Genomic DNA, 21,815 nt, shown 5'->3' on the forward strand with positions numbered 1-21,815 from the left:
TTCAAAATTTAAATACTGACTATCAAAAGCTTTGGATTCTAGATATCATATTGAATACAATAAAGTAGATATAACATTAAACTCTCTTTTATCTAAAACATTATAATAAAGAACAATACAAATATATATAACAACCAAACATAAATATGGTAAATAAAAAATATTGTTAAAAAATAATATCAACAATATCTACTAATATCAAACTATATCAAAAGTATAATTTTTCCTAATTAACATAAAACAATATATATATCTAAAAGTTCCCCACGATATGCAAACATATATATCTATTTTTTCCTAATTAACAAACATGACCTAATATGCATGCCACAGGTCAAACCTATTTTCTTTTTTTAAATAAAATAAAACCCCAAAATGCTAATGAATATAATTAAGAAATATAGATTATTTCTCGATAATAGTTATCAAAATTGCGGGATATCTAGTTTTTTCTGTTTCATTCGGATTGAATACCAGTATAAATGAAATTTTACTATTATTAGACGATAAAAAGAATCATATGACAGTTACTGTAAATTTGAATTAGAGTGCAATTACCAGGTGATAAAGTATAACATTTTATTTGATCATTTCCATCTCAACTGAGCCGATATAACGAATTGGCAAACAATAAAACAAAAAAAGTAAAAGTCAATCTCGGATAAAACTGTGTATTACTTATAAATATCTATTTTGTTTCAAAGATGGGAAAAAAATGTATGTAGCTCAGTCAAACATTTAGGTATCAGATTACACTACACTACAACATCAACTTTAAAATATAATTCACTCTTGAATCTTCAACTATCTCTAAAGTAACCTCAACTTCGCTGAACTCTTCAGCTCGAAAAGAACCCGCTTCAACTCAGATCAAAGTTCAGGGCAGCACCAAAGGCATACACCATAAACAGTTTCTACTCAATTTGACATAAAATATTCACATTTTCTGAATTGAATGATGCCTATGATATGAAATAAAGTAATCATCATTAATCAATGTTCCTCGAAAATGATGGTAATGGCATTGAGTCTTGTGGGCGAAAGATTACAAGCACACCAAACATCCCAAGCATTGGAAGTACAAGAAGCCACTTCAACAGTTTATAGTAGTGCATATGGAATGTAAGGGAGAAATCATCAGAGAAATACAGTCCATTTCTGTCAACCATCTCAACCAAAACTGTTCCCGTGGTCCTTACCGACACAGTTGGCAGCTTAATCCGATATTTCCCAGGTAGATCATAGGTATTGTTCAACTTTATTGTTCTCTCGCCTTGGTAATTCCCAGGTACTAGCAAGGATGTCTAATGAATTTACACAACATGAAAGAACAATGACACATAAATTGGGTGCCTCGCAGTGAATCAGTAAACTCAAGAAATAAAGTAATTTGTTTAGGAACTTACAGTGACTTTGTATGGTCCTTGATGCCCAGATGGGTATCTGTAATTATCTACAATCTCAATTTCCACCCAAAAGCTTTTGCCTTCCTCATCACGGAATGCCCTATAAGGATGGGTAACATATATACCTTCACGATTGTACATATTTGCAACGTTGTTTCTTCCTTGACTAGGCAATCTCCATGCCTGAAATAACGTACAAAGCCATTTAGTACCAAAACTGAAGTCGTTTCAATGATCAAATTTCAAACATATCGTGCCTTTAGGGGATGATGAGGAGATGGAGTTGAGAAGCAAAAGACATTGCCATTCATAGTTGTGACAATTAGATCAAGATCATCCCCACCATCAACATTGTCTGCCAAGACCATGCTATACCTGTAGCAAAAAAAGACTTAACATTGAGAAAGTGACAGAAAGCATATCCAAGACACGGGTTATAAAGAATCTCTTACGAAGTTTCACCAATGTCAACAACATCAGCACATCCAGTAGGTCCATCAATGAGATACAAATATCCATCAAATGACGTGGTAACAATAGTTAAACCCTTCTTTTTCTCTTTGGGTTTATTTAAATCAACTAGAAGAATTTGATTCATTATTCTTCCATGAGTTGGATATGGATACCGCCCTATAGATGACCCGTCTCTTCCATCCAGAACATGAATCTTCCCAGATAGTGTTGGCACAACAAGCTCAGTATGGCCATCCCCATCAATATCACCAACAGTTGGACCCTATGGAAAATGAGACACTGTCAATTGAATTTTAGACACAGGAACCACCTAAATGGTTTCTAATGCAAAGGCAAAACGAGTGGAAAGTGTGTGAAACATCTTATCAAATTAAGCAATCCCAGAACGAATTAATAGGTTCATAGGAACGCATCTAAATTAAGTTTAAAGTACAACTGCCCCACATAAAGTGACATTCACATGAGTATTCTACAATGTATCATCCCAACAGAAAGTTGTTTTAATAACATGGAAGCTGTTAAATTTCAGCTTAAAATCAATTGGCATAAAGTGAAGTTGCACAAACTCTAAGACTTGAGGCAAGGCGATATGGGACTTCCCAACACTTCCTCTCCAAAAATATTTGCTGAACCAAAATATTACCAGGATGAGTTATAGGCTTTGATACAATGTTAGATTTTCTTAAAACCAATCAGCATTAAATGAAATTATCCAAGCACTCCATGACTTGAGGCAAACAATGTGGGACTTCACAACATTTTTTTAAAAAATAAAGAAATATTCTATTGATAAGAATCACACCAATTACATTCTTATTATCTCTATTTGTAATAATCAAAACTTGAAATAGGAAATAAAAATGTTAAAATGAATAGGAGAATTCCAAAGATATTTTTTTCCATAATTACTATGGAGATATTGAGAATATTTGAATCACTTGAGACTAATACTGTAAAATATATTTCTAGAGGGCTTCATGATCCCTCTCACTTTCATCTATTCATAATAAAGTTCTGATACAAAAGTACATGGAAGATTAAGGGTCTAGACACCTAGGTCCAGACCTAGGTACTACTATAGATACTACACATAAAGACTAGCACACTACCCTTAAGTAGGCTTAATGATGATACATAGGTGCAATTATTCTAACAATCCCCCTCAAGTTGGAGCATACAGATTGTATGTACCAAGCTCGAAATAAATAAACTCAATCTGAGGACCCCTTAATGACTTGGTCAACACATCTGCAAGTTGGACATTTAAACCAACAAACTCAGTACATATTTCTTTAGTCAACAACTTTTCACGAACAAAATGACAATCAATTTCTATATGTTTAGTCCTCTCGTGAAACATTGGATTTGATGCAATGTGGAGAGCAGCTTGATTATTACAATACATCTTCATCGTCTGGACGTCACAGAAATTAAGCTCATAAAGGAACTGCTTCACCCATATAACATATGTCAATGATGTCATTGCACTATACTCAACTTCAACTGTTGATCGTGCTACTACATTATGTTTCTTACTTTTCTATTAAATAATGTTTCCTCCCAAGAAAACACAATATCTAGTAGTAGACCGTCTGTCAATAGGCAAACCTACCCATTTTGTATCACAGTACCCAAAGACCTAAATGTTTCCTTTATCTTCATATAACAATCCTTGCCCAGGAGCCTTTTTGACATACCTTAGAATGCGAATGATAGCATTCTAATGGTCAACACATAGAGCCTGCATGAACTGACTAACCACTCTAACTGAAAAAGATAGATCTGATCTTGTAATAGTGAGATAAATCACTTTTCCAACCAGCCTCCTATACCTCTCAGGATCAGAGAATAATTTACCTTTTGCCCTTAATTTCTTGTTTGGGACCATGGGACTGTCTACCGGTCTGCAATCAATCATGTCTGTTTCTTGTAATATATCAAGAGCATACTCCCTTTGGGAGATTACAACTTCATCTTTTGACTAAGCTACTTCAATGCCTAAGAAGTATTTGACACTTCCAAGATCCTTGGTTTGAAAATGTCTACATAAGTACTCTTTCAGTTGAGATATTCCAACATCATTTCCTATAATGACTATATCATCAACATATACTATTAAGTAAACACATTTCCCAAGAGATGAAAGAGAGAAAAAAAGTCAATGGTCTACTTCACTGTGTTTTAGCCCAAATTTTTTAACAATGGAGCTAAACTTTCCAAACCAAGCACGTGATGATTGCTTGAGGCCATATAAAGATGACGCAATTTTCATGCCATACCAGACTCTCCTTGAGCAACAAACCCATGAAGTTGCTCCATATAAACTTCTTCCTCAAATTCACCACGGATGAAGGCATTCTTGATATCTAATTGATTAAGTGGCCAGTGGAAAATATTGCCATGACAAAGAAGAGGTGAATAATAGTCATCTTGGCTACAGGAGAGAAAGTGTCACAATAATCAAGACCATAAACCTTAGTGTAACCTTTCAATTTCACCATTAGGGTCGACTTTAATTGCGTACACCCTTGCCTAGCAGAAGTGGTACGAGCTCCCAAGTACTATTGTGGTCAAGAGCCTGCATTTCTGCAAGCATGGTTTGTCACCATCTAGGGTGAGCAAGAGCTTCATTCATATTTTTGGGTATAACCACTGAAGATATTGAGGATAAAAGAGAGTAATAGGAAGACGACAATATGTGATAGTTAAGAAAATTAAAAATGGGATGTGGGTTGCGAGTGGAATGAGTATCTTTTCTGAGAGCAATGGGCTAACCTGAATCAGCTTCACCAGGAGATGTGGTATGAGGTGACAAGGGAGAAGAATCTAAAGTAAGGGATTCACCATTGTCGCATAAAGATGGACTATCCATCGGGGTCCTGTGTTGGATGACATCAATATGTGGAGAGATGGGTGCAAAAGGACTTTGATCAAGACTTGGATTGACTGAAACATTGAAGCTATTGGACTCAGCCACTGGAACTTATAACCCAAAACCTTAAGTTTATGGGTTTGAGTTTTTCTCCTAATAAATTACTCATTTCATTCATTACCACCCAATGTGAAACTCCCGACTCTACACTTGATTTCCTCACAATCTTCCCTTAACACCCATTACAAACTCCACCTGAAACAAAAGTATTTCTTAAAAGGGCAAAGTATTGGGTTCCATCATGATTTTGTTCTTAAAAGGTATCTCATTGGGTTAAAAGAGCAAGGTATATATAAATAGCCCTTGACCTTGACTCTTAAGCAATGTAGGACTTTCAAGTGTACCGATAATAACTCCCCCCAATTGAGGGCTAACGGAAAGGAGTGTCTGGTGTTTAACCACTTTCTTGTCCCCCACAAGCAGTGCCAATGTTTAAACCTTACGTTTGCAAAGATAGCACCTTCAAGTTAATCACAACATTCAAGATATTGCTCACTTTGGAGCTTGGAGGATCTATCATAGTTTTGTCCTTAAAACGCACCATGATTGTATAAAGAGAGGAACCACTATATAAATAACCAATGGCCTCAACTCCTAGGTGATGTGAAGCTTTTGGAACATAATGAGGGAATAGGATGAAGAGGTCAAATGTCCAATAATAGAAGACTCCATGCAGCAAAGTGTTAGAATGATTGTGGCCTCCAATAAAGTCATCTACTCACTGAAAACATTCCTAGATTTAATCTTTCCTTGAACTTGAAAACTATAGTTCTTCCTTCATTGACAGGACTGTTCAAAAACGGGCTCTGTTTGACTTTAAGCATTCTTGTGGTTGTATTGGAAGATTAAGAGAGGATAGAAGATGAAGATATTGAGAATGTAGTAATAGAAGAGTTCATTCTGCAACATGCCAAAATGATTTTGGCCTCAAAAAAAGTCATTCACTCTCTAAAAGCATTATCAGATTTATAACATGTTGGAACATCCTTCAAAAAGACTATTAGGAGAGAGAAATAAGAAAAAAGATAAAGTTTCAACTAAAATTCAAAATTAGCTTTATATAAACTAATTTATAGAAATTCCCTCATATGACTTCTCTAAATTTTTATTTCTTACCTTGTGCATAAGCTAACTTTAACTTATGCAAAAACCCATTTCATTTCTACATTTTGTGTTTCTCTTAGATGTCTTCACGGGTAAGTGTGTCCAAACAAGACCTTACTCTTACTCAAACCCAAAACCCTTAGTTCTTCATCATTCTTCAACATTGTTCAAAAGTAATAATGATACAGGTAGAGCAGAGATTAATAAATGATGAAGTCTCTACTAAAAATTAAAAACAAAAAAAAAAGTATATAAAACAAGTTTTTAGAAACAAAAGTTTCAGCCTTCTAGTCTTCCATCCCAACCTGTAACTATCAAGTTTATAACAATTTACAGTATGCTAAAGAAAGGAAGCAAGCCAAACATTTAACTGGAGTAACACATCCACTTCCGCTTTTAGTTTTTTCTTCCTTTCATCTTTAAAAGTCAATATCCATCATTTTGACCTGTACAATAAAAGTCTATGCTCATTCTGTAATTGTCTCATCACAACATACATGGCATAAAATCATGTTGTTGATAGGGGAGCTTAGCCTCTTTACATCTTAGTTTTTGATGATGAACAATTAGATGATTAACTATGGTTTCTTGCACAACAAATGGCATAACAAATGTTTTATCTTTATCATGTTTGTGCTAGATATGCAATTCCATTAATGTTGTATGGTTCAAGTTTAGAACAGATAAAAAATCTCATTTCTGGTATAAATAATCGATTAAATAAGCTATATAATTTGTTAGATATAGCTAGATCACTTAGAAAACTAACCGAGACAAACTGCTCTGTTATAATCGATTCTACAGGTTACATAACCGATTAAAACAGAGAAAATGCCATAATCTATTATATAAGTGAGATAATCTGTTAAGGATGGCAAATGGATAGCTAATATGGTTAAGTGTTAGATATAATCGATTACATAAGTTTGATAATCGATTTTGATAATTGATTAAAATAGAAAACTTAGTCTAATCCATTACATACATAGTCTAATCTGTTAAGACTGTTAGAAGAAGTAGTCATAGGCATAAGTCATGAAATAATCGATTCCACACATGAGATAATCTCTTAAAACAGAGAGAAAAGCATAACAGATTACATAAATAACATAATTGATTATACTGCAACAGGATTTGAAAATCCTATATATATTGAGACTTGTTTCCCTAACGTTAACATTTTCAAATACTAACAAATCTTCTAAGTTTGTTTACAGGTGCTCTTAAAGACACATTCTTGGAGGAATCAATGGTTTCTTGGTGATAAAACAAGGATTCATTCAAGACATTGGACTACGTTGGTTCTGATTCAATCTGCATTTTGAAGAGTGTTTTAAAGATTAGGTTCTTCAAACAATTTGCATTGTATACCTGTGTAAGTACAGCCAGGTTTAAGAGCTAGGATTGCTTTTGGTATTTGTAAGAGATTGAGTGCGTTCATCTTTTGTGTTGCTATTTTAATTTTGGATGGTGAGAGAAGTGCATTGAGAGGGTTGTCTCTGTATTCTTGTATACTCAATCAGTATAATGGATTCCCTTCAACTAAGGTTGTTGAAGAAGGACTGGATGTAAGCTTGTGATAGTCGAATCAATATATATTGTCTGTGTCTTGATCTTTCTCCTCTCTTTCTCTACTTAGTTGATTCGAAATTCTTTGTTTATTGATTTCAAGAAGCCAAAAACTCAAAGATTTAAAAAGGATTAATCCAATTCACCCCCTCTTGGCTTGAGATATAAGGTCTTTCTTTTCTAACACATGCGACATTCATTAAAAAGCTATGAAAGATTGAGATAGCTAATTACCTGCGGAATAAGACTCTTCAGATGTTTTTCCCAGACTAAATCTCCTTTTGGAGTCCATACAGCAACGTTTCCATGTGCATCAGCACCAACTAGCTCAATTTTCCCATCATCATTGACATCAGCTGCAACAACAGATCCTTGAATCTCGGCCATCTCAAGAGGAAACTTTTCTCTAACCTTACCTGTTTGAGAGAAACAGCAACTAGCATTTAATTTACCAATGTATACTTGTAACAGAATTTTGAGTTTTGACAAAAAGGTGACAAGGGTTCTAAAAGAACAACTTGCAATCCATGAAAATTAAAGCAGAAAATTAAATGCATTTAGTCCACCAATCTGATGACTCATGACAGAAAACATGTCCAAGTCCAACCTTGTATTGCTACACACCATTCAATAGGGAAACAGCATAAAACACCAGAAAAAAAAAAACGTTTGTAAAATTGATACACATCTTTCAAGGGAGGACTAAAACATAGCAGAAAATTGGTCTGTAAAAATGGTACAAATCTTTTAAGGGAAGAACTAAGACATGGCTACCAAACAAAGAAATCCATGAAGACAACATCAAAGCCAGACAACCCATTTAAAATTAACTAAAGAGAATACTACTAAAGGAATCTCTAGACATTACCATGATGATCCAATACATAAAACATGCCATACGAGGTTCCAACGAGAATGTCAAGATTCCCATCACCATCCAAATCTACAACAGTTGGGGAAGAATATATGTAGGCTCGGAAGTTTGAAGTATCAGTACTCAGATCAAGATCTGCAGTCCATTTAATTTGCTTCGTATCCAGATTATAAACAACAATTCCACCAGCAACATATTTCCCAATGTCAATGTCACCCAGTTCTTTCCGATGCTCCTGGTTGTCATAATACCTGACAGCTTAAAAGGTGGACAATTACTGAAAAACCAGTAAATCAACAAATGATGATATGTAGATGCAGACTATACCAATACAAGTTAAAAAATAAATAAATAAATAAATAAATAAAAAACAGTTATCTACTATTCAAATCAATGTTAAACCATATTGTATTGGATGTAATAAAATAGTAAAATTGAATAGTGCTCGATAAAAAATAATAAGTATGCCAGTCTTAAGGCCAAATAAACGAAGCAAAGATGATTGAACTATTTTATCTTAAACAAAATAGTATGATGGCTTGATCTCTCAATAACTTACGTAGTCTCACAAATTTTCTATACCTACAATAAAATAAGTACAAGAAAAGAGTTTCCTCTCGTATTCTATTTTTGCGGAAAATAGGATTGACATCATTATTTGGTAAAACCTTACATCTCCAAAGCAATGCACGTGGCTACTATTCATGTATGTTATAATTAGATATATATATAGCAGAAATCTTTTATAATCACGAATATCTTTTACAATATTTTAGAATCAGAAGTATCTATACTATATATGTATCATTAGAAAGCTTTATTTATTTTATTTATTCCTATACCGTATCATCATTAGAGGATATCATTTCTCCTCTAACATTGTATTGATTCCATTTTCTCAACATAGACAACGCACTCGTGTTGGCTCAAACACATGATTTCAGTTCAATGTCTCTCTATTTTCTATAGTTTATCATGGTATCCAGAACCTTTTGAAAACCGTGTTGGCATGATGGTCAAGTTTCTCAAGTGGAAAGACAGTTTTTAGAACCTTTTTCCAGGTTTGCTCTCTGTTCCGGCAGCATGTCCAACAACCTCCCTCCTTTTGCTCACATGACCAAAGGGCCAGACATGCTTAAAGCCAACTTACACAACCATCCGAACACAGAATAGAACAGTGCCAAACACACCATCATGTGCATTTTTTCTATTTGAAAACCCACCACCATTGTCGGCACGTGCAGTGGTGCCTGACTTCTAGCCACCCATCACCATGTTGACTCGTCCATCCACATATTCCAAATAGTTACAGCTACATCAGATTTTGTTTGGTTGTTCAATCTGAGTTTGTCTCTTGCAAATATTTTATTATTATTTTCCCATATTTTAATAGGGAAAAAAAGTCTAACAAGAACAGTTCAAAAGCCTGGCAACTCCAACAACATATGAGGACTTTCTCAAATGTGTGAAACTCATCAATCTACTAGTAACACTACTTTGGTAGCACACACCAGTAATTCTTCTACTTATCTCTCTCAATCTCCCTCCCTTGGTCCTTGGATCATTGACTCTAGCACAACTGATAATATATTTGATAATCATTCTCTTTTCACGCCCCTTACTATTAACAATTTTCCTTCCATCATTGCTACCAATAGTTTACAAACAAAAGCACGTGGCAGAGGTACTACCCAATCCCCTTCATCTCTTACCATTGGCTTGGATCTTTATCTGCCTAAATCTCACGAAATTATCTTCACCATCACTAAATATAATGCTACCTTATAGGATCAAATATCAAATTAGACATTGGCATCAACTGTGAGTCGCGCTGCAATTACTATCTCTCTCTATCAACAACTCGGTGAGCATCTGTAGTTTCTCCAATGATGATTCAAGCACAACTAGGATATCCGAGTTGACAAAATTGTAGAAACGGGAACAAAGTTTAAAAAGCTGTATGTTGAATTGTAAGTTTAGTTAGGTAAACACATTCATCAATCTTTTTCTGATATTTACAAATGAACTTCATCTTCTTTAGTTCATTAGTTCACTCCGATATTTGGGATCCTACTGCTTATGATTTTAAATATTTTGTCACCTTTGTTGATTACTATTCTACTTTTACTTGGAGTTGGTTGATGAAAGTCAACTTAAATTATTATCTTTCACACATTTTATAATGAAATCAAAACATAATTTGGAACATGAAAACACGCTTTTTGCAGTGACATCCAATGTTATTATCCATGGCATCCTTTATCAAACTATGTTCTCGTACTCCTTAACAAGATGGGGCAGTTAAATGAAAAACAGAATCTTAATGAAACTAGTCAGATCCCTCTACTTCAGAGTCATGTTCCACATCGTTTTTTAGGCAATGTTCTCTTGACTATTATCTCATTAATCGAATGTCATTATTTGTCATTAATGATCAAGTACCTCACTATGTTCTCTTTTCCTAATTTCCAGCCTCAATCCACGTGTTTTGTACATACCCACACACCTAGTGATGGCATACCCCTAGCCTTGGCTTAAGCACTTTCAAGAAGAAGCTAGAGTCATCTATGTAAGGTGAAGCAAAACTCTTTCTCATAGGCCATCATGGAGGTTGAAGAGTAGTGTAGGTTTATTTAGGCCATGTATTTTGGCTAAGTAGTGTAGATTTGTTTAAGGCTTATATTAAGGCCTAATTAGTGTAGGATTTTTCCTTACTTGGACATCCAAGCCATGTAGAAAGTATGTGCCATGTGTTATGCTTCCATTAGAGAGGATTTTGTTTTAGTAGTGGCCACATATATAGCACTCTAGGAATGGAGAAGATTTCTAAAAGTTAGTGACCACATGTCCTTCCCTCTTTGGAGAGGTAGACACTTGTCCACTCCTTAGAGGGCCTCATTTTTGGCCAAGAATAGCTTGGATGGAAAGGCATGCAAAGTTTAGGTTTTTAGGGTTTTTAAGAGACACATTTAGCTTATAAATAGGAGTGTATCCTTCCTTGTAATTACTTTTGAATTTGAGTAAAGTTATGCTTCCATTTTTGTGTCATACTACTCATCTTAGGTCACTAAAGGCTAGAACATCTCATGTGGTCTCCTCTAGCTACCTTCCTCTAGAGTTGACCCAACCTCTCAAGAGAACCATCAAACACCACCCCATCACCACCAAAACAACAAAGGCTGTGAGCCTTACCCCTTATCCTCCATAGCTTCCGCAACTTCATCATCACCATAGTATCTCTTCATGTTTTGGCCTAACCTAGCTTGAGGAGGTTGCTATCACCTAGTCAAGAGAAACCCCTCCTCAGTAGGGATGTTCCTCTCCCTAACTTAACCAGTATTTTGTTTCTACTGATGTCTCTTTCTAAATTTGTCCCATATGATACACTTGATCCTTCTAATCAAGATTTAAGTAACCAATTTCCCACCTATGTTCGTATGATATCCGTATTCTTAGAGGATAAATTTATTTTTAAGGATAGCACATCACCTTTATTTATTATACAGATTTTGATTTCTCAATATAAAAAGCATTTGTACACTTCTCAAACACATGGTTTCAGCTCAATGTCTAGCTACTTTCTACATTTTAACAATATCTTAAGTAATAAGTTAACAAAAAATTTGAAACAAAATAATCTTTATCACAATTGTATCGTGTTAATTTATAACATCATTCCTTTACGCAATTGCATGCAGCGCAATGCTGACATCTATCTTGTAGTTAATTCTTGATAAGCAAAATCAGAATGACTTTCTAAATAACTATAGTCATTGTTCTACCCAGAGTAAAATAATAATAATAATAATACACTTTTCACTTTTGCTATCTGATAATGTATAAAGCCACAAGGTGATGCCAAAAGCCTGGAACACCCTTCACAAATATCGGCTTCCTTTCCCTCTATTGCCTGTCCATACAGATTAAGTTGAAACAGTGTTATAAAAAATCTACTACAGCAACACCACGGCAGAAATCAGTGGCGGAGTTATGCCTTGCAATAACATGATGGTGGAGATGTGGGTTTTTCATGGTGGCCCATCGTCGCTACTTTGGGTGTCACAGAATAGCATTGCAAATGGAGAGTGACAAGGCGGCACCTAAGGGAAATGGAGTGACAAGGCGGCACCTAAGGGAAACGAAGGAGTAGCAGCAGCAGCGGCCATGCAAAACAACAAAATAATGAAGACGGAGGTGGGAAACTAAAAGAGAAGAATCTATGGACCGAACCCAAGAAGTGAAGACCGTAATCATCCTTCTTTTCTTATTTTTCCACCAGGAGTGAGCCCAGGTGTTTTTTCTTTCAGAAAAAGGAGCTGCAACAAACAACCCAACCCAAACCTAAAATTACAACAGAATATTGCCTTAGGATACCCTACCCACATTGAACCCAGAACCTCTCCTTCACTATTGTGCAGACCCACTGCTACAGGCGCTGCCACTGCTGCTACCGCAGCAGCTGCAAATGTCACTGCCGCTAGTGCAGCTGACACTGCTGCTGCCAATGACGTTGCTGCTGCTATTGCTGACACTGCTGTTATCCGCTGAAGCTACTTCATGTCCATCCTACCCACATTGAACCAGCAGTTCCTACATTATGTTTTATTATATTTAAATTTTGAACTTGAAAATTATGGCTTTTAATTCTATTTTTTGTTATTTGATTTTTTTAAATATGATTCATTAGTAGCCATTTACTGTCGTTCATTATTTTTGAGTTATAATTATATTTCTGGATTTTTTTGAGTTATCAATATCTATATTTTGCATTTTCTATATTATATATTGAATATAGTAAAACTAGGTATAAAATTAATCTTCCTTGCACCTAAAACACACATAGAGTAATATATTTATAATGAAAAATGATACAATTATATATGGCAACCAAACATAAATATGATAAATAGAAGATATTGTTAACAATATCAACAATATTTACTAATATCAAACAATAACAAAAGTCTATGTTTCCCTATTTAACATAAAACACATTATATATATATATATATATATATATATATATATATAATTTTATTTTTTCCACAATACTTCCGGCATATACCACTATAGCTTCCGATATATTTTTTATAAAGGAATTTTAGGTCTCCGATATTTTCCATTATCCATATTAATAACACTGAGTTGAAGTCATTTATATCAAAATTTATTTGTCTGCAAGACTGAAGTGTGCAGGCATCTTTTTTCATCCATTATTTATTTTACAATGATATTCATATGGGTATCATAGCTGTAAAAATTAAAGGACAAAGGACACGTAACCAACTTAAGAACTATTAAGATGACATTCACCTTCCTAGATATGAGAGAAAAATATTGTTAACTAGGATGCATGTATTTAATCGAAACAAAAAAGCTGTACAGTAGTATCGTGCTTTACCATGAAATTCCAATGACATAATTATTAGTGCATGAAAACCAAACAAAAGTATTAGTGAAATTTAAAAGTTGTGTAAGCTACAGATGGACTCACTCGTGATCAAAGAAATAAGAAACAGCAACAATCATTTCTGAAACACCATCATTGTCAATATCTGCAATGACCTGCAACAGGCAAGAAGATGACAAAATGCAAAAGCCACTGTTTTTATACTTTTCTTTCTTAGAACAAAGCAGAATAAAGAGTATGTAGATTTTATAATATAATAACAGAAAAGTAAAACAGGAACTCACAGGAGTGCACAAGATGTGAGAGTCAACATTTACATGATCCTCTAATTTATCATGCTTAACTTCAGTCCATTCTTCATCACCCCACATTGTTTCATCAACATAATCATCATAATCATAGCTATACTCATCAGCCAGCTCTTCACTATTGCGGAATAACTCAAAAGATGAATCAGCATCAGCTTCCAAGACTTCCTCATTTTCCACAGTTGAAGCTTGAATACCCTCTGTTTCAGAAACACCTTGCTTTGCTTCTTTGGAATTGTTATCTTCCAGCAAACGTCTCCCAGTGCTGGTCTTATTTTCTGTGTGAACCGTTTCCAGAGACCCGGCATTCACAGAGGAATTATTAACATTTGTTGGCACCTTAATACTTTCATGTACTTGATTTTCATTTATTTTCTTTTCTGGCTCAAGATTAGGCACCTTAATACTCTCCTCTACTTGACTTCCATTTATTTTCTTTTCTGGCTCAAGATTAGGCACCTTCAGACGCTCATCTACTTCACTTCCATTTATTTTCTTTACCGGCTCAAGATTAGACACCTTAATGCTCTCACCTACTTGACTTCCATTTACTTTCTTTTCTGGCTCAGGATTAGACTGTTTTTTTGTGTCTGGGGGGTTCTCGGTAGATGTGGCCACTGAAGATTTAGCTTCATGTCTACTTCCATTCATTTCTACAAGGAGAATTATTACACAAAAGATAATATTAATTAAATAAATATACATTTTGCAACACATGAATGCAAAATTATATGCAGTTGTTGAACCCTGCGAAAGCTATTTTATTAGGTTGAAGATGAAAATACGAGAATCTCTAAACATTACACAGCAAAAAAGTGATCTGAACACAACAGCGACTTACGAGACATAGAATTCTTGATGGTAGCCTCTTGGACAAGTTGGTCATCATGAATATTAGCGTGAGAACGATCCACTGGGTCAGGATCCAAGCCCACAAACCATTCTTTTAGCACCTTCCTACGTGGGATCTCTAGCTTATCCGACATTAGATAGCCCGAAACCCTAAAAATGGTAACTCATTACAACATTGATAAAAGCACCACAAGTGAAAGGTAATTGTTATTGGCAGAAAAATATTGAAAGTGTGAAATAGGAAAATGTCACCTGAAAAACAAAACTTCACCATTGTAGGTTGCCAAAGCTATTTCTCTCACCCCATCTTTGTCAATGTCATATAGAAGAGGACTAGAATGCACAGTTGATTGGTGAAAAGCAGGCCAGCCTAAGTACCATTCAAAATATTATATTTAGAAAACTCAAAATCAAACCTAAATTAATCTATCACAATAAGCACAAGCATTGATTCTAAGCATTAGCAGTCAGTCAGTGTACGCAAGTCTGAATAACAACTTTACCATTGATCCCATTCAGGATTCTCTCCCCACCACGACCTTCTATAGTAATATAATTTTCCATAGTTCCTTGAGCAGGAGCCATGAAGAACTATGGGCCCTATTAACAAGTTACAAGTGATAGTACCAATAATTATAGGCCATACTCATATAGGCCATGTAAGGTCAAATCTGTTTTCAGTACCAAAAACAACTATGCCTATGTGGTACTTCATTGCCAAATTAAACATATCTCAAGCCCAAAAATAAGTTTAACGATATTTCATGATATTTGTTGGAGTTTCTGCATCAACTAAAGATATGAGTCAATTTATAATATATAAGTGAATACAAATCTTACAAGTTAATTTTTAAAGGTTGAGTTAGGCCTACAATCACTTTCTAAGAATATTAAGCATTCAGCATTACTAAGGGCAGGTTGTCTTTACCCATATCAAAGTTTAAAGCATCATGTAGCTCTGGTAAAGTGTTGTATAAGCTAGAACCACCACATTAACTTCCAGAAGTCGTACAAAATAGGCACAGGCCAAATACTGTTACTAGCTTACGTACCTCCATATCATAAAATAACCACCACATTAACTGCAAAACTTATTCTGCCTGAGGCCAAAGCCCTTTTAATCACAAGCTTACGTATATCTCCATATTATAAAATACAACCAACCTTAATTTATCTACATTTAAACCATATAATAATATAAATATAATCAGGGAAAAAACATATATTTTATTTTCTATAAATATTGCAACCTCAACAACATCATTGACCCAAGACTATCACAAAAAAATAGTAAAACCCCAAAATCTTTTTACCTGGCATTTTGTCCCCATCAGCACCTTCTAGAACCTCAAGGTAGTGAACAAAAGAGGGAACCACGACCTCAAGCTTCCCATCACTGCAAAAAAATAGGGCAGACATTTGACAAAATGAAAATAAATAATAATAAAAATACAAATCACTCAACAAGCAGAGCACATAAACAACTTACCTATTAATATCAGCAATCAAGGGATTTGCATAGATGCTTGAACTAACTTCAGTTTGCCATCTGAGCTCCAAATTCTTAGGACACTTCGAATTCACAAGAGCATCTTCATCTCTAACAAAGCCCATAGAAAAAGGGAAATCAAGAAGAGAGTAATTAGAAGTATAACATTTACATACAATGCTACAAATCCTTAGGACATGCTAGATTCCCTTCTAAGTTTTTGGTGTTAAATACCATTTTCTAAAAAGAATCCGTACTAGTCAATCAATTATCATCAAAATCTATTAAATTATAAATTTGTTCCTAAAACAAATTAAAAAATAAAAAATAGATAGGACATTTTCTCATATTCTTCTTATAGTTTTCATTCTGTTCAACTTCTCCGTCCATTCCACACGCTGGTGTGCGACGCACGCACAACTCTTCATCAGTCCACAAAGCAACTTTGCTTAGCTACACATTGAAAACTAAAAACAGTTTTTGAAAATGGAAATCAATCACACTCTCAGTACTACTGTAATCAGAATTAGAAGCAACCTGATTAAGTCACACATTGAAAACTAAAAGCAGTTTCATAGAATGGAAATAAAACACACCCTCATAGTACTATTCTCTAATCAGAATTATAGTTTAAGCTCCAACTCGATAACCTACAGCGACCTCCGCGCAAATCTTTATACAACGCAGATTATCAGGGTCAATGTCAAGCCCCAATTCTATAAAAGATTATATAAAAGTTTGCTCCTAATCAAGATGTGTGATTGGTTCACATATTATAGACAAAGTTATTCTTTCTAGCTCGGCAAAAAAAGCGACTAGTGCCAAAATTAAACAGATTACCAAACAAGCCATAAAATCGAAAGCATGCAGGAGAGTGTTACATTTCAGGGTATCCGAGTGAGTCATCGGAGGCTTCGCGCTCGCGGAAGTTGTTTTTGGTTTTGGAAGCATCGGAGAGAACGACGGCGGCGTGATGGTGGAGAAGCAGCAGAAAGAGCAGAAGAAGAGGCTTGGTCCGCGAGCACGGTTTCATATCATCTGTTGGGGAATTAGCTCCACCGAATTGCTGAGTAATGCGATTGGTTTGTGTTGAGCATGCGGGAGCGAGATTGTTCGGAGAAGGTGAAATGAAACCCTAGCTAGCGCAGTGGCAATAGCAGGGTTTCGAGTCTAACCGATCTGCAAGAGAGATATAGTTGACGGTGATGCAGAGAAGGGGTTTAGAATTATTACAGTGCAGTTTATGCGAAGGAAAATGTAATATTTGTGACATATGGTTAAAACAATTGCTTTGTATGTAATATTAAAATGGAAAAAATGGTGTTAGTTCTCTGCGCTCTCAGTGTAATCATCCTAAATCATATGCATATTGTTTCTAAGAACGTGAGATGATGACCCATATCTGTCGTATTTTTTTATTATTTTATCATATATGTTTTTGTATTATATATTATTACTTTTACTTTTCTATTCTATGTCATTTTTTTAAGTAATGTTATTTTTATTATTTATTTTGTTTAAATAATGTTGTAACTAGAATATCCGATTGCATAGAATCAAACTTTTTAAATGATTAATTGCATAGAATGTGAATATGTATTCTGTTTTTTTTTTTTAATTTAGTAAAAGTATTTTTTTTCACTACTTATTAGTTTTTCTTTCTACATTTGTTTGTTTTTTTCTTTTTATATTGGTATATTCCACATTAGATTCATATAAGTTCATTATCCCGACCTACAAAAAAATATTAGGTTGGGTTTTTGTATTTTTTTTTCTTTTCTTATTTTTAAAAAAGTTGTCAGTTTCAAGTATCAACCAAAATTTAAAAATAATACAATCTTTAGAAAAAACATATTTGAAGTAAATCAATAAATAAAAAAAACATAACATAATTTGTTTGAAACACAAGTACAAAAGTGGGTTTTGGATCACCCATGCTATACAAGTTTTTTTTTTTTTATTTGACACATTTCAGAATGCACCATCCATAATATAAAATTTGTATTCCAGATTTGTGTATTCCATAATGTAGATTTACCTTTTTAAAAAATAAATAAATATTTCTTTCATTTTGTTTAAGGTGTTGCATTGTTTGGAGATAGAATTTCAAGATTGGACTATAGTTTTTAATGAAGTAGATAAGTTGTATAACATGGAAGAGTCCAAAATAATGAGTATGTGTCAAATGAATTAATTGGAGGAGATTCTGTTAAGCATTTTACAACATATATAGAATTTGACTTATTTATGTAATAAATTTGATATATGATGTAATTATGTTGTTAAAGCATGACAAGTATATTCACTATAGTAGGTGTAATGAGTCTTCATTGTTAAGATAAGATCATTTAGAAAGACAAGATAGTCTAGCAACTCTTTATTCTTTTTATCTGTGCAATCATGACAATACTAAGCTTTATTCAAAAGTTCTGTACAAGATCAGAAAGACGTTAAGAGAAATGAAGAAATTCTTGGAATGTTTCCTTAATGCTTTTTGTTCCGAGGAAGTCGTACATGCCACCTCTGTGAAAAATCATTGTTGCTCTAGCGCTACCTAGCACTTGACTTCGTAAAGGCTACCTTCTTTCCTCAAAGTCAACTCTCTCTGAGTAACGGAGCTTTCTCGAAGAATGTTATATAAAGAAGATTGGATGAAGAAAACAACACAAGAGTTTATCTTTGAATCTTAAGTTGTTATTCTCTCTATGAGATTCCATCATCTATCGCTTTCTTTGCCTAAGAAAAAGTTTTACAAGTCTTCAAATTTCATTGTATTGAAAACATACTCTTCTTGAGAGCTTTGATTTGAATTTGTTCTTCTAAAACAATTTTATTATGTTTGTAAATTCTAAAGAGAATCAAAACACTTGGTTGTTTAATTTAATTGAGCTAAACGGTCTAGTCGAAAAGACTAGTGTTGAACCAGGAGTGGGTAAATTCCTCTATCCAGTTGGATAGTTTGTAAACCAGCAGTGGTAGATTAGTGGAATCCCTTAAGTGTGTTTAATAGAGAACTGGACGTAGCTTAGTTTGAGTAAACCGGTATAAACATAAGCTTGCCTTGTTTATTTACTTTCCTAAACAATTTCCTAAGCATTGTTCAAAAACTCAAGTGTTGAATAATGATTTGTGAAATGTTTTTTGAAAACTCTATTCAACCCCCCCTTCTAGAATTTTTCTTATGTTTTAGTTGGTATGTGATCGGTACCATCAAAACGAGTACGATGTTGAAAATGGTAAAAAATCACCAGTTAGAGATTAAGATGATCTAAGAGCATGCATAAGAAGAAAATTTTTTCCATCTTCTTTCAAGAAAAATCAAGAGTTTAAACATGGGAATGAAGTGGTGAGGAGTGATTACTATCCCGGTGAAGCTTTCTGATAATAGAGTGGTGGGGGAGTGTATACTTGTCCGGTGAAGCTTCAAGAGAGTGGTGGGAAGTGTATACTTGCCCGGTGAAGCTCTAGGAGAGTGGTGAGAAGTCTAAACTTGCCTGATGAAGTTATAAGAGAGTGGTGGGAAGTGTTGTACTTGCCAATGAAGCCTTCAAGAGAGTGGTGAGAAATGTCATTGTGTAATGGTTTTGTAAAGTGTATCGACCCGGTGAAACTCTTTATGAGAGTGGTGGGAGGTAACACTTGACCTTATGGGTGCATGCGAGTAATCTAATAATGATTCAATATATATAGATATATAGATATAATGAATGAGGTTAGACAAATTGGGTATGAGTTTGTGATTGAATGAGTGAGTTTGAATGTGACTTGGTTACTTTGATGAAATAGTTGTAGGGTTATATGCTAGTGACTTTGATTGTTGATATTGTGGTTATTAATGATTTATTTTAAGGTGATGTATGTGATGTCATGTGAAGATATGTATAGGTGTATGAAGATACGTATTGTTCAAAAATCTTATTTTAAGTAGATGTTTAATACATATGTATGTTTATATTTCTTGTTTTTGTTAGCTCACCCTTGCATGTTTGGTTGTGGTTTTCGTCTGCGATGATCGCTTTTATACGGGAGCATATGATCATGTAGTTAGTTTGGATGTTGTAGCTTGACGAGTGGCTTAATAGAGTTAGGAAATTTATAGTTGTTTGAATAAACTATTTTTTTGGAGTTTTATTTTGTAATTAAATTGGAATTTTGGTTTAAATTATAAAGACTTATCAAATTTGAATTTCCGCAATGATATTATGATTTTAAAAATTTTAAATTTTCACCCGTAATCGTAGCATCCCAAAATCGGGGTGTTACATAGTAAGTCCCCTGCATCACAAGGAGCATTCATGAGGAATAACTAGGGATGGCACAAAAACCCGTACCCGCGGATAAAATCCGCTACGGGTATTTAGTACCCGTGGGTAAAAGGTACTTGCGGGTAGCGGGTATTTTAATACCCGCTTCTTAACGGATCGGGTTCTGATATCACACTATCTGTACCCACAGGTAGAGCTGTCAAAATGGGTAACCCGGCTCGATCCGGCCCGGCCCACCACGGGTTGGTCACTTAGTGAACCAACCCAACCCGGCTCATTTATTAGCGAGCCAGAAAAACTTGAACCCGGCCCGACCCACCACGGGTTGGTGGGTAAACGGGTTGGCTCACTAGCCCATTTAATTTCATTTTTTTAAAAATAAAAAAAATACAAACTTTCTGTAATTTAAACTTAAATAATTTTCACTCCCAAAAAATTATGTTAAAGACAATTCAAAATAATAATAAAAAGTACAATATAATCCAAATGTCATTCAAAAACAAACACAAAAAACATACAAATAAGTTTCTTATATTCATCATTTTTTGTTCTTGTTGTAACCATTGACCCTTATTCTTGTTGTCTCCAAATTCACTAATAAAGATTTTCCTAATATCATAACAATTCCGACAATCAATAAAAAAATATTAGTCAAAAAAAAGAGAACCAGTACTCAACAACATCAACAAAAAATTAATATTTTAATCTATAACATAATTTCCCAAATTCAAAGATATCAAAAAGAGCTTGTTCAAATAATGTATACTCAAGTTACATAAATAAAATGAACAAAATATGATACAAGCATGTCAGAACATTAAAAAATCATTCCATGTCTTCAAATCCCTTAGAACAAAAATCAAATTCACAAACCCCTATGTTTGTCATTATAGGATTTTTGAAAAAAAANAAGNAAGAGAAGTGAGAAAACAAAAATGTGGAGAAAAGAGAAGAAAAAAGGAAGGGTGTTTTACCTTCTCCTTGAAGAATTTTAGTGAAGTGAGGGTGAGAGCACCGTCAAATGAGAGCAAGTACCGTGAGAGCAGAGGTTACTTTTTTGATATACACAGTTAGTGAAGAAAATATTTTATTTTTTGGGATTTCATGAATAAAATAATAAATTAAAAAAATA

The 21,815-nt window shown here is 34.3% G+C and overlaps 1 protein-coding gene across 1 annotated transcript; it reads right to left on the minus strand.

Annotated features, from left to right (window-relative positions):
- Positions 1-657: 657 nt before the first annotated feature.
- On the minus strand, positions 658-17,713 carry LOC106753468 (protein DEFECTIVE IN EXINE FORMATION 1). The gene is made up of 13 exons (XM_014635281.2): positions 17,300-17,713; positions 16,419-16,529; positions 16,243-16,325; positions 15,182-15,299; positions 14,919-15,079; positions 14,054-14,730; positions 13,854-13,924; positions 8,354-8,610; positions 7,720-7,901; positions 1,859-2,142; positions 1,664-1,781; positions 1,407-1,589; positions 658-1,304 (listed from the first exon to the last, which is right to left on the minus strand). Exons 1-13 carry the CDS (start codon positions 17,449-17,451, stop codon positions 990-992), a joined length of 2,712 nt encoding a protein of 903 aa, XP_014490767.1. The 5' UTR covers positions 17,452-17,713; the 3' UTR covers positions 658-989.
- Between the last annotated feature and the right edge of the window lie 4,102 nt (positions 17,714-21,815).

Source organism: Vigna radiata, unplaced genomic scaffold (genome assembly GCF_000741045.1).
Source record: "Vigna radiata var. radiata cultivar VC1973A unplaced genomic scaffold, Vradiata_ver6 scaffold_133, whole genome shotgun sequence".
NCBI lineage: Eukaryota > Viridiplantae > Streptophyta > Magnoliopsida > Fabales > Fabaceae > Vigna > Vigna radiata.

Excerpts from the sequence above, each read along its gene's own strand:
- LOC106753468 (XM_014635281.2), bottom strand. The coding sequence starts at position 17,451 with ATGAAACCGTGCTCGCGGACCAAGCCTCTTCTTCTGCTCTTTCTGCTG. Across the intron at positions 8,611-13,853 it reads TCTTATTTCTTTGATCACGA|GTATTATGACAACCAGGAGC; the intron begins GTGAGTCCATCT and ends TTAAGCTGTCAG. Across the intron at positions 1,782-1,858 it reads GTTGACATTGGTGAAACTTC|GTATAGCATGGTCTTGGCAG; the intron begins GTAAGAGATTCT and ends TTTTTGCTACAG.